The following is a 13,850-nucleotide window of genomic DNA, read 5'->3' on the forward strand; positions in this document are numbered from 1 at the left end:
CTGGCAGCATCGTCAAGGCCATTCTCTCTTCTCTTTTTTTCTGGAGAAAGGTAAAGGAGCTGCATATTAGACTTAAGAACACTTTCTTTCCCACTGCTATTTCTCTTTCACATGGCCTTCCCAGAGGCATTGTCAAGAACTCTTGCTCTTAATTCCTTTTCATTATGTTATTCAGTTATGGCATTTTAGTTTTTTTCCACTACTTCAGATTGCACTGCAATCTTTGCATCATTCTCGGCCCAGAAGGTTACCAACGTGAAACACCATTTGTTTTACAATTGTTGGTGCATTTATTGATGTTTCTATCATTATGGATGTTATTTACTCCATAAGCTTTGGATTTCATTGCACCTTGGTGAATATGACAATAAACTCATTTGAATCTGGTAATTGGTTTATCCCTTTCCTTTTTGTTAATAACTGACATAAATTTAAGTTAGTGCTCTCCTTCGTTAAATGCCAGTGTTATTAGTAACTAGACCAAGTAGACCCGTTGGGCCCATTACTCGGAGAGGGGGAACAGGGAAGGGGAAAGGGTGTCGTCACTGAATGAGCCATGGACTCAAAGCCTCTCCTGTATTGGTGTAGCACCCTCAACCCCCGCCCTCCACTCAATCCCCCTTATCCCCCCCTCCCCCCCCCCCCCCCGGCTGACCCACTCCATCTCTCCTACCCCACCCCCACTTGTGACTCCCCTGCCCCCGCCCCCACTGCCCCAGCCCTGCCTCCACCCCCATTCCCCACCCCTATTCCCCCCTCCCCCTCTCCTGACCCCCACCTCCCTACCCTCCTCCCCACCTCCCCACCCCCACTCTCTCCTGGCCCCCACTGGCCTCCTTCATCCCCACCCACACTCTCTCCTGCCCCCCACTGTCCCCTTCCCCCCACCCCCACTGTTCACCCCCACTCCCCCCACCCCCACTCTCCCCGACCCCCACCCCCACTCTCCCCCTCCGACCCCCTCCCCCACCGACCCCCACCCCCACTCTTCCCCCACCCCCACTCTCCCCTCCTCCATTCTCCCCCTCCTCCCCCCAGCCCCACTCTCCCCCTCCTCCCCCCACCCCCCTCCCCTCCACCCACCTCCCCTCCACCCACTTGGCCGTCACGCCCACTCCCCTCCGTGGAGCCGTTGGTTGCGAAAGGCACTTACCAGTGCCCGTGCGTTCAACGCTGACTGCCGACGTACAAGTCTCTGCCGGGGCGGGTCAGGGGCGAGGCGAGAGGGGGGAGGTGAGAAGGGAGGTGCGAGAGGAGGGGAGTGGAGAGGGGAGAGGGAACGACAGCGCGGGCGGGCGGCGGCGCTGCCGGTGGCCATCTTGTTTTGGCATGTGAGGAGCAAATGAAGTCAAATGTGGAGCATTGTAACGTCATGCGCTGAGGAGTTTCAGGAAATGGGTTAGAAAGTGAATTTTTAAACTTTAAAATGTCTGTAACTTTAAAAATGTAGCTTCAATTTGAATGAGAGTTGTTAGAGATTATGGCCAGGATAATGGTGAGTAACAGGGTGCAAAAATTGTGACACGCTATAGTGTACCGTTTTGGCTGTGCGAAGCACCAAAGTTATGGTGTGCACAAACACACATACACATGGACAGAGAAGGGTCTCGACCCGAAACGTCACCCATTCCTTCTCTCCTGAGATGCTGCCTGACCTGCTGAGTTACTCCAGCATTTTGTGAATATATACCTTCGTTTAGTAATATTGATATAGATATAGGATAAGATAAGATAAGATAGATAGATAGATATTGTAGCTTTCAATACTGGAGATATTGAAGGCGACTCCCCATCCTGTTTGACTATCCTCCATGTGTGGAGTATAAAATGGGTCACCTTAATTTGGAGCATAGACAAAAGAGGGTAAATTTGATTCTCCTGTGTAAGATGCATAAAATTTAATTGCAGTCTTGATACCCCCTGTGGATTAAAAAAATACAAATTGCTGGAGGAACTCAGTCAGGCAGCATCTGTGGAGGGAAGTGAAAAGTCACACCTGAATCTACTTGTCACTTGCTAGCTCTTGCCCCACCCCTTTCCACCATATCTCCCCTCTACTCATCAGTCTGAAGAAGGGTCCCAACTTGTAGTGTCATCTGTTGGATTTCCCTCCTCAGATGCTGCTTGACCTGCTGAGTTCCTCAAGCAGACACAAAATGCTGGAGTAACTCAGCGGGACAGGCAGCATCTCTGGAGAGAAGGAATGGGTGATGTTTCGGGTTGAGACCCTTCTTCGGACTGTTACTCAAGCATTTTGTGTCTACCTTCGATTTAAACCAGCATCTGCAGTTCTTTCCTACACAAGTTCCTCAAAGTTTTTACTCAAGATTACCAGCATCAGCAATGTTTTGTGTCATGATCAATTTCTTTCTGCTTTCTTCAAAGTTCAACTTTTATCAGGGTTTGTGTTCACTTCAAGTTTCTAATCTTTGTGATGTAGGATCTTGTCTTAGTTGTTGCCGTTTATGTTGTCTTCATACCAAACGCCAGTTTGGTATAGACTAACACGTCCTAATGTCAACACCGTATCAGTTTTGGATGTAGCCTAGGTTCACTGGGTTGAGAATAGTTAGCTTTTCTCACCATCTGTATACTTCTCTGGTACTGTGAAACCTACTCCAGCTTTGCACCTTTTGCACCTCATCCTGCTTTTATTGCTTTTGTTATTGGAACATGAGCAATAACTCCAAAATACTCCAAATTGTGAAAGCATTGCATTTTTTCAGCACCATTACCTGAAATTGGTGAGCCCTCCTTCACTTTTACGACCTGTTGTCATTGGCCATCAGTGGTAAGGACACCATCATAAATTGATGGGTCTCTCAAGTGCTAAACAATTTTTTATCTTCAAAAATATTGTTATAAGGCTTACCTGCAAAGGACAGCCTATCTAAAATAAAAGCCCCACGCTTCACCTGCAGGATGACTTCCATGATTCTACAGATGTCCAGCGGTTTTACGAAAGTAGCTGTCTTTCAAAAAGTCATAGTTTCCATGGCATTCTTTATGTGGCAGCTTGGAACAGCTGCAATGGTTCTGATAGAGCCATAAGCATGGAAACTGGCCATTCGGTCCACCTCATTCACACTTGACCCATACTATTCTGTGCCTAAGCAATTCAAACGCTCATCTAGAAACTTCTTAAATGTTATCAGCAGACCAGGTTCCACCGCACTCTTCGGGCACTGCATTCCTGTTACTCGTCACACTCTGGGTATCTATCAATCGTTTCCCCTCTTAGTCTATACAGAGAACAGACCTAGCTTCTCCAGTCCTTTCTTGTAAAGCTTCATCCCAATAACATCCTGGTGAATTTCCTCTGTGTATTTTCTAGCACTTTCACATCCTTATTCCAGTGTGCCCCCAGTCATCACTCCACTTGAAGCCTAACAGAAGTTTTATAAAGTTGGAGCACAACTTCTCTACTTTTGCATTCAATGTCTCAACTAGTGAAGGCCAGTATCCCATATGCCTTTTCAATCATGTCATCTCCTTGTGCTGCCACATTCAAGAATCCCTGGACCACTCCTCTAAAGTCCTTCTGTTCATCAATGCTCACCGTGACCTTGCTAACACAACCATTTACCCACATTTTGGTATGCTCTTGTCGACCATCTCCAGTGTGGGACTTTATTGAAAACTTTCTGAAAATCTAAATACCCCTCATCCAACTGTTCCCTCTCATCTATTCAACTGATCACATGCTTGAAGAACTCCAGCAGATTGGTTAAACATGATTTCCCATTTCTAAATTCATGTTGACGCTGCTAAATCCTATGTTTTGTAATTACATGCTTTTATACAATTTCGAGCATTTGCACAACTGTTTTCTCTCTGCTTAAATTTTGGGGTTACAAATACTACCCTTCAATTCACTGGTCAATTCCATAATCCATGGAATTTTGGATGATGATAATCTGCATCCATTATCTCCAGAGGTATTCCCCTCAAACGTTTGGCATGTAAATCAATAAGTCCTTGGGACTCATCAGCCAAGATTACCAGCAACTCTGGTCCAGTTATATTTTGTGCAAATTTTGGTCTTCCATTCACCAATATTCATATATTTAGTCACCTGTATTAACTGTAGGCCCAGCTATGCTCCAGTTTTAAAACATCTATCCTTATCTAGAAAATGCACCGTGACCTTGCTAATACTTAACTTTGTAACCTCCTGTGTTTGTAATACTTCAAGATACCTGCTCTGCTCCAATTCCAATCTCGAACACACTCCTTTTTTTACTGTCAGTGGCTGCCTGAAATTGTAGTTCTGAGAGTTTGTCCTGAACCTCTGGTTGGTATCCCTACCTCTATCTTCTCCTTGACAACGTTTCTTGAAACCTGTTGTTTGACAAGTCTTTGCCATAATATCTGCCTGTAGTTTAGGAAGGAAAAGTTACATTGGCTCTGGCATGGTGAATATTTTGCCGTCCAGTTTTGGGTTCAATACATTAACACAGATCTCAATGAGAGGTACAAAGAAGGATTCACGGAGATAACACAAAAGATTACTGGCTTTAGTTACAAGCAAAAGAAAATGGAGAAACTTCTTTTTTTAATATATATATATTATAATCAAGTTGAGAACATTTTGGAAGGTTTTGATATTTTAAACTACAGATACCTAGTTGACAAATGAAGGATTCAGCTGATGCCGCACAAGCTCGAAGTTACAAATTGTAACCGTTTAATGTTGTTCAGACCAATTTAAAAAATGTATTGTTCCAAATTAAATTGAGTCCATTGTTTGTAATGTTACAATTTTGTATTTGTATATTTCTATTTATGGTCAATTTTATTAAATAAGGGTTTAAACAGCAGTGGTTCTTTATAATGAATGGTAAGCTTGGAACATTTTAGTGGGATTATTTGATTGGCAATAAGAATTTTAAGACAATATTTTTACCCATTAGAGATTTTGCAGCTGATTTATTTTGTCTAGAATAATCTGAAGATTTGCTCAAATCTCAAAGGAGCTCTACAGCAGCCAAAGCTAGATATTTGAAGAGCAGCTTTCTTTCCTTTGTAGTCTGTCATGGATCATCTGATTCCTTTTTTACTTATTGCCTACCTTGCTTACCATAATGTCTCCATGTTAAAGAGACAATCTGTCAACAGTGCTTAAATGAGTTGTCCCATGTTCTACAATTCCTGTTGTGTAGTCTGCAAAAACATCTTGAGCAAACCTTTTTCTCAAACAGATCTTTACTGAACCACCCATTTCAATCCATTTTTCATTCAATTGTTGCATGTAACATTAGCTTTTGTACTAGATTTAAAAACAGGGTGCTATAACTCAACACCAGATAGTATATCGATTTGGCTTTGCATTGCATTGAATATGCTGCAGTGCTTTTGTCACAAGGGTGTGCAGTAAAACTGATGACCTGCTAAATGAACTTCAGAAATATTTGGCAAAGTTGATGTAAGAGACAGTGTTCTTTTATCGCAGTGCCGGCGTTGGGTTAAAAGATATGAAGCTGTTTGAAGTCTGTTGGCTTTCCTTTATCAGACTATATCTCCACTTTCACTGTTCTTAATGCAGACAGTCCTTTTAGGCACCGACTTCCTAAGCTGAGAGTGATGATAAACTGAAATTTGATGCAACAGATTTTTTTTAACCTCTAGGTAAGATAGGTTTTCCTTCTCTGCTCACAAAAGATTGACATCCTCAAAGAATTTTGAAATAAAATCACTTTTTATAAACATCATTTTTTTTTAACCCAAGCTTGATTTACAAGAAATAGTTATCATGAAAAGTAATGCACAAAATTGACAATAATAACATGCAAAACGTTTTTCAAGAAATAAATTGAAATCCAGGACCATTTAATAATATGTTATTTATAAAATAAGATGTCAGATGTAATATTTAAGCTTGCCTTTCAACTTTTACATTGGTGCTCCTTCACTTGTGAATCAGCATCAAAGCAAATTGCTTCTCTAAATTGTTCATAGCTGGTACAAGGAAGTATTATTCATGGTAGTATTCTTTTTTTGAAAAAGGGACTCATTTTGCACCCATACACTAATTGACCTTCTTTCTCTTATCCTTTACATATAAACGAAATAGTCCAAGTAATTATTTTAGGTATCACTAGGTTATATTATCTTAAAAGCTGTAGCTTAGCAAATGCCTCGCCAGACATTTGCTTCGCCAGACCCAAAGCTAGAATGCTACTGTGCTGTAGAATCTGGCTATATGCTGCATTTCTTTGCATCAGATTTAAAACTTTACTATCTGCATTTGTGTAAGAGTTGGCAGAAAAAAAACATTTCTGAGGATTAATGACAAGTATTAATTAATTTGAGCAATGTTTGCATATTAGTAATGTGCTGAACACAATAAAAAATACTACCATGCATCAATCATTTGACATGTGTGTAATTTATGTGTTATAAAAATGGGTAATTGGAGGCCATCTTAGATCAACTCATGAGGGATTAGGGACAATTACCTGTCCAACTGAGAAAGAACTCCTACAAGTGATTACTGAGCTGTGTGGCAGTGAGCTGAGGAAAAATATGTCAGCAGAAGTTACAGTTAAGTAATGTATGATCTTTGAAGTACAGAGGCCAAATAATGCACAAAATATGTTGCATGCTATTTGTTTTCTTTGTACTTTCTCCTAACATTTGTATTTGCAGTAGATTAGTTGTAGCCTGAAGAAAGCTATCGACCCAAAATATCACCTATCCTTGTTCTCCAGAGAGATACCACCTAACCTGCTGAGTTATTCCAGCACTGTCCGTATTGGCAGTGTTCATTCAGTTTTACACCTTAAATAAATTTATATGTAACAATGCATACTGAATCTGGACTGTTTTTCACCAGATTCTTGCGCAATTGCGGTTTGTGGATCATCTACCTGCAGGTGGTGATGTTAGACGAGGACCCCATTATAGAGTGAAAAGTTTATGCTCAGTCTCTATAATTAGAGATTCTGTTCACACTACCTCAGAGTAATTCCATAACCATATAAAGTAAGGATTGGGTCTTCCTGGACCATTTGCTGCCCCATAGCTCTTGTCCACCACCGAGGTTAGGCATCGAGGGCCAGTCTCACTGTATTCCAAGCCTCGGGTGTGGGCAGCTGGGTCTTACCAGTGACCTGCACGTGGAGTCTCTGAGAACGTAACAACTATTAAAATTGATGAAAAATTGAAACCAATTAATTGGTCTTACCTTTAAATATTAATGCAATATACTTAAAACTAAATAATTTGTAAACATGAAACACAAAATATTATTTTGAAAAGGACCTTTGCTTCCTGATTTGCTGGCCAGGAATCTTCATTAAACTGAATGTGGACTCATCCTATGCCAGGACTGACCTGATATAGGATAGAACATACAGCATAGAACAACACAGCCCAGAAATAGGCCATTTGGCCTACCATGCCTTCACCGTCCATAATGCCAATCTAAACTAATCCCATCTGCCTACACATGGTCCATGTCCCTCTCTTCCCTGCCAGTTCATGTCTAAGCACCTCTTGAGCATTGCTATCACTGCTACACCTACCACCTCCCCTGGCAGTGCATTTCAGGCACCTACTTCTTTCCTCCAAAATTTTCCAACCCCTCCTTGTAGCTAATAATGTCAAATCCAGGCAACGTCATGGTGAACTATTTCTGCACCTTTTCCAAAGCTTCCTTCTAGTAGCATAGCAACCAGAACTGCACTCAATACTCTAAATGCGGCTTAACCAAATCATTAATATATCTTACAAACAGAAGTTTTCGTGCTAATCTTTGAAGAACAATGCTAGCTTTAAACCTCTAGTCAGAAAAACTCCCATCCATCATCACCCACTATCTAATTTTGGATCCGATTTACCAACTCGCTGTGGATCCCCTTGGACTCAACCTTCTGGACCAGCCTGTTGTGAGTGATCTAATGTCAAACTCTGTAGTAAAGCTCATGTAGACGTGACCTCCCCTGTTTAAGGGTCTACTAACTATCCTTAATAAGCCCGTGTTTTTTAAAAGTGGTAATAACCTTGCAAAATGCCTAGAATTCCTTTTAAGACAAGACCTTGTGACTGGACTCCAAGTGAGTTCTGAGTTGGAGTGTATTGATTGATGTGACACCATCGACATTACAATAAGGATCCTCATAAATCCAGGTTGCCTACAATTGAAATGGCTGGATACCAGGAGTTCTGAAATCCAACGAAGGTGGAGCAGGAGCAAGTTATACATTTCTTTTGGTGTAGATTTATACAGTATCATTTAATACAATTTCTTGATCTGATCTTTGGCCTAAATTCCACTTTCCTATCTGAGACCGAAAGTTCCAATTTTTTCTGCTCTTTAAGGAGAATAAATATATTGTTCATTTAAATTATCTGCATATTGTCCTAAAACAATGTAATTGAACTCTGGATTCATGCACCTGTTCAGTCCTCACAATCACCCCTCAAAGTTAAACACCTGATGGTGTAAGCCCATTCTGCTCAATACATCGACATGAGACAATAACCTCAGATTTTTCACCTTCACCACTGTGCCTGAAGATCAGTTTTCACATTGATCATGTTATGAACAAAGATTAGCTTGGTTTTGTCAATTCTGGATTGCTAAATTGATCCTGTGTCTTTGATATTGCCTCACAATAGAACATGGAACAGTGCAGCACATGAGCAGATGTTTCAGCCCATGATGACAGTGCTGAACACGATGCCAAATTAAACTAAAGCCTTATGCCAGCAAACAATTCATGTTTCGTCAGTCACCACAGATTTATATGCCTTAATACAACTATCGTACCTACTTCCACCACCACCCCGGGAGTGTATTCCCACCACACTTTGTCTTGTATGAAAAAATTGCCACGTATATCTCCTTTAAACTTTCAGCCTGTCACCTTAAAGCTATGTCCTCCAGTATTTGGCATTTTCATTTGGGTAAAGGTTTCTGATTGTCCTATCTATACTGCTCATAATTTTGTAAACTTCTATGAGGCTTCTCCTCATCCTTCGACGTTCCAGCAAAAACAATTGAGGTTTGTCCAGCCACTCTTCCTGTAGATAATATCCTTTTATCTGGGAGCATTCAGGTCAACCTCTTCAGTTCCCTCTCCACAACTTCCACATCTTTCCTGCCAGGGAATGATCAGAACTGAACATGATACACCAATGGAGCCTAGCCAAAGTTTTATAAAGCTGCTGCATGACTTCCTGACTCTTATACCCAACGTCCCAAAATGATGAAGGGAAGCATCATACCATATGCTTACTTTACCACTTTTGGGAAACTAGTATCTGCAATTCCTTGTGTCTCCATCTATATTTTCATCCAAGTTACTAGCAGATATCACAAACAAGTGGCCTGTGTTAGCTGAAATTATTAATAGGTATCTGCAAAACACAATATCAGAGAAACAATATTTGAGGTTAAACCAGAATTGGAGACCAGGAAAAGCTTTGGTTTGATCCTTTGAACACTGTTCTAATGGCAAAGGTGACAGCAATTGGCAACCTGCAAGAATCAAAATAAAAACAATTTAATAATTTACTTTCTCTGTGGTGTTATTCTGCTGTCTGTTTCTGGTACTTGCAGGCACAGAAGAGGTTTCTGTGGAGTTGTCTATGGCTGCCAAGAAATTTCAAATTAATTTAACATTTACATTGTTTCCTCATGTACATATTTTTAGATGTTTTAGCATCTGTACAACTGTATATTAATGAAAGAAAACGGAACAATAATATAATATCAAGTACATTTTCTTTATAAGGCCTCATTACGTGTGTGATTGTTTTAATCTCTTTCACATGCAGGAGTTTAAAGGGAGTGATTGTGACCTTAAGCGACAGTGGCCATTTACAGTGTTCGTACCTCGGCACGGATCCTTCCTTCTTCCAGGCTCCAAAAGTGGAGTCCAGGGAACTAAATTACGATGAGATGGAGTCCGAAATGAAAGAACTTAACAAGATTATCAGGGTAGCTGCTAAAACCTCAGGTATTCAATTTATTGAAGGAGGCGCGATGCCCTCAAAATCTGCAACAACGCAAACTCTTATGACTTCATGTCTCTTATCTTTACTGCCTCCTATCGACTTGTGTTGTCACTTTAAGGTAAATTATGGACTTGCATCCCAAGATCCATGGTTATACAGAATAGAAGCACGCCCTTCAGCCCAACTCGTCCATGTTTATCAGGTTGCCTAACCAAGCTGGTCCCACTTGCCTGTACCTGATCTATATCCTTCCATGCCTTTCCTATCCATATACCTCTCTAAGTGTCTTTTAAATGTCATAATTGTACCCACCCCTCCCACTTTCTCTGGCAGCTCCCTCTCTTGGTCTAGAGCTTTCTCTATGCATGCACAATCCTCTCTGTGAAAAAGTTTTCTCTCAGATCCCTTTTAAATCATTCTCCCTCACCTTAAAACAATGCCCTCTAGTTTTTTGCTCCCCTACTCTGGCAAAAAAACTCTGCGTATTTATCCTATCTATTCCACTCATGATTTTGTATCTATCTGTATACTAAAACTCTTGTTTGTTTGTTACTGAACTACAGCCAAAACGGTACACAATAGCGCGGCAATGTTAGGCCCACCTTACTCACCATTGTCCTGTGGTGCTATGGGTGAAGTTGCATTTAAATTGGTGTTGTATTTTTAAAGTTATTCACATTTTAAAGTTTAAATCTATTTCCTAGGGAGGGAGGGAGACGGAGGGGGGGGGGAGGGAGGGGGGGAGGGAGGGGGAGGGAGGGAGCGCGGGAGGGAGGGAGGGAGGGGGAGGAGGAGGAGGGAGGGTGGATAAGGTGGATTGAGAGGAGGGGAAGGGGAGGGAGGGGCAGGTGGAGGAGGGCGGTTGAGGGGGAAGGGGAGAGGGAGGGGCGGGAGGAGGAGGGGGTTGAAGGGGAGGGGGGGAGGGAGGGGGGGGGGAGGGAGGGGGGAATGAGTGAGGAGAGGGTGCTGCACCAATGCAGGAGAGGTTTGGGCCCAACGGGTCCACTTGGTCTAGTATCTCTATAAGATCAACCCTCAGCCTCGTGCACTCCAAGGAATAAAGTGCTGCCTGCCCAACCTCTCCTTCCAGCTCAGGTCCTTGGGTTCTCGCAACTTGTCGATAATTTCCTTACTATTTTTTACAATATTACTGCTATTTTAATTTTGATGGCCTTGCATTATTTTGAACATTATGTTTCAACTTTACAAAACACTAGTTAGAGGGCACTTGGAGTATTACGTGTGGTTCCGGTTACTACATCATAGGAAGGATTTGGTTATGTTGGAGAGCATGCAGAGGAGCTTTATCAAATATTACCTGGATTGGAGGACTTTGATTATAAAAAAGATATTGAACAGGCTGGATTAGTTTTTCCTAGAGCAAGGATTGCTGAGGGGTGACCTGATAGACTTATATAAAGTTATAAATTCCTACGGTTATAAGATGGTCAGCATCTTAGGGGGATCAAAAACAAGAGGGCATAGGTTTAAGGTGAGAGGAAGGGGTTTTAAAGTGGATTTGAAAGGAAAATTTTAAAACCTTTTAAATGTCTCTTAAGCACGGTAATTTTATCTGACTCCACCACCACCTTCAGCAGCAAGTTCCAGATATCTGGACACTTGAATAGACTGAGCAAAGAAGGATACAACCCTGAAGTGCTAAATAGGATTCGTGTAGTTAGGAAATCGGTCATGTTGGATAAGGTGGGTCTATTTCTATGCTGCACAATATGACTGAAAAGGAAGGAAGGACTAACTTTGTCACAGTCACAATGGAAGTCAACAATTTTGGCACTGTGCTCAGGTGGAAACGTTTTGGAAGGCATTTTGAGCAAGAAAAGCATGATTTGGTCGTCTACAATGGGAATAGTGACTTTTAAATCAGGGAAGCAAGAACGGAAAGGAGATTGGCAGAACTTTGGAAGGCAGAGTGGGTTGATGATATGAAGGAAAGAAACCAGGAGCCAAGGAGGGAGAATAATTATGGGTGGAATGGAAACCAGGATTAGTAAAGTTGGATGAGAATTTGAGGGTTAACAAATTCAGGCAAAAATAATGACCCAATTTTTGGTTATTAAAACAATGGGGTGAATGTTCAGTCTACATCCCAGAAAACAAAGAGCTGATTACAGTAAACATGACATTGTTATTGAATTTACAATCAATAGGAAATGTTCAGCTTTTTCACAGCATTTTAACAGGATAAAGCAAAACGGAGCAGATAGGTAAATGGAATGGCAAAATCACAAATTAGATATATTTTTTAATGTGGCTAGAAATTCCTTATCAGTTAATCTATATACTAAACTCTCGTTTGTTTGTTTGTTTGTTCCTGAACTACAGCCAAAACGGTAAATGATAGTGCGACAAGGGGCCACAGTTTAAGATCCAGAACAAGGGGCCACAGTTTAAGAATAAGGGGTAGGCCATTTAGAACGGAGATGAGGAAGAACTTTTTCAGTCAGAGAGTGGTGAAGGTGTGGAATTCTCTGCCTCAGAAGGCAGTGGAGGCCAGTTCGTTGGATGCTTTCAAGAGAGAGCTGGATAGAGCTCTTAAGGATAGCGGAGTGAGGGGGTATGGGGAGAAGGCAGGAACGGGGTACTGATTGAGAGTGATCAGCCATGATCGCATTGAATGGCGGTGCTGGCTCGAAGGGCTGAATGGCCTACTCCTGCACCTATTGTCTATTGTCTATTGACAATTTTAGGCCCACCTTACTCACTGTCGTCCCTTTGGTGCTAATGGAAGAAGTTTAATTGAAATTGGTGTTATATTTTTTAAGTTATTCACATTTTAAAGTTTAAATTTATCTCCTAGGGAAGGAGGGGGGGAGGGAGGGAAACATAGAAACATAGAAAATAGGTGCAGGAGTAGGCCATTCGGCTCTTCGAGCCTGCACCGCCATTCATATGATCATGGCTGATCATCCAGCTCAGTAACCTGTACCTGCCTTCTCTCCATACCCCCTGATCCCTTTAGCCACAAGGGCCACATCTAACTCCCTCTTAAATATAGCCAATGAACTGGCCTCAACTACCTTCTGTGGCAGAGAATTCCACAGACTCACCACTCTCTGTGTGAAGAAATGTTTTCTCAGCTCGGTCCTAAAAGACTTCCCCCTTATCCTTAAGCTGTGACCCCTGGTTCTGGACTTCCCCAACATCGGGAACAATCTTCCTGCATCTAGCCTCTCCAACCCCTTAAGAATTTTATATGTTTCTATAAGATCCCCCCTCAGTCTTTTAAATTCCAGCGAGTATAAGCCTAGTCTATCCAGTCTTTCTTCATATGAAAGTCCTGCCATCCCAGGGATCAATCTGGTGAACCTTCTCTGTACTCTAAGGCTAAAATGTCTTTCCTCAGATTAGGAGGGAGGGAGGGGGAAGGAGGGGGGGGAGGGAGGGAGGGAGGGAGGGGGAGGAGGGAAGATAAGGGGGGTTGAGGGGCATGGAGTGGGGGGAGGGAAGGGGGAGGGAGGGGAGGGGGAGGGACAGGGGGAGAGGAGAGGTTTGGGCCCAATGGGTCCACTTGGTCTAGTGATTATTAAAATGTGACCTGAATTGTTGTCATAAAAACCTTTCTTGAGAGAAGAAAATATGGCTTCCTTGCCAATTCAGTGAGGCAGATGTTCACTTGCACCTCCTCCAACCTCATTCACTGTATCTGCTGTTCCAGGTGTGAATTTCTATATTTCGGCGAGACCAAGCGCAGGCTCAGCGATTGTTTCACTGAACACCTCTGCTCAGTCCGCCTAAACCTACCTGATCTCCCGGTTGCTAAACACTTTAACACCCATTCCCACACCAACCTTTCTGTCCTAGGCCTCCTCCATTGTCAGAGTGAGGCTCAGCACAAATTGGAGGAACAGGGCCTCATATTTCGCTTT

The 13,850-nt window shown here is 42.2% G+C and overlaps 1 protein-coding gene across 5 annotated transcripts in view; it reads left to right on the forward strand.

Annotated features, from left to right (window-relative positions):
* The window catches only part of bbs9 (Bardet-Biedl syndrome 9), a 303,117-nt gene that overhangs the window by 44,561 nt on the left and 244,706 nt on the right, over positions 1–13,850 (forward strand). For all 5 annotated transcript variants that reach the window (XM_078397603.1, XM_078397606.1, XM_078397604.1 and 2 more), the window contains one exon: positions 9,784–9,965. In XM_078397603.1, coding sequence (XP_078253729.1) covers positions 9,784–9,965 — 182 coding nt within the window. The remainder of the gene's footprint in view (positions 1–9,783; positions 9,966–13,850) is intronic.

This window comes from Rhinoraja longicauda, chromosome 4 (assembly GCF_053455715.1).
Source record: "Rhinoraja longicauda isolate Sanriku21f chromosome 4, sRhiLon1.1, whole genome shotgun sequence".
Taxonomy (NCBI): domain Eukaryota; kingdom Metazoa; phylum Chordata; class Chondrichthyes; order Rajiformes; family Arhynchobatidae; genus Rhinoraja; species Rhinoraja longicauda.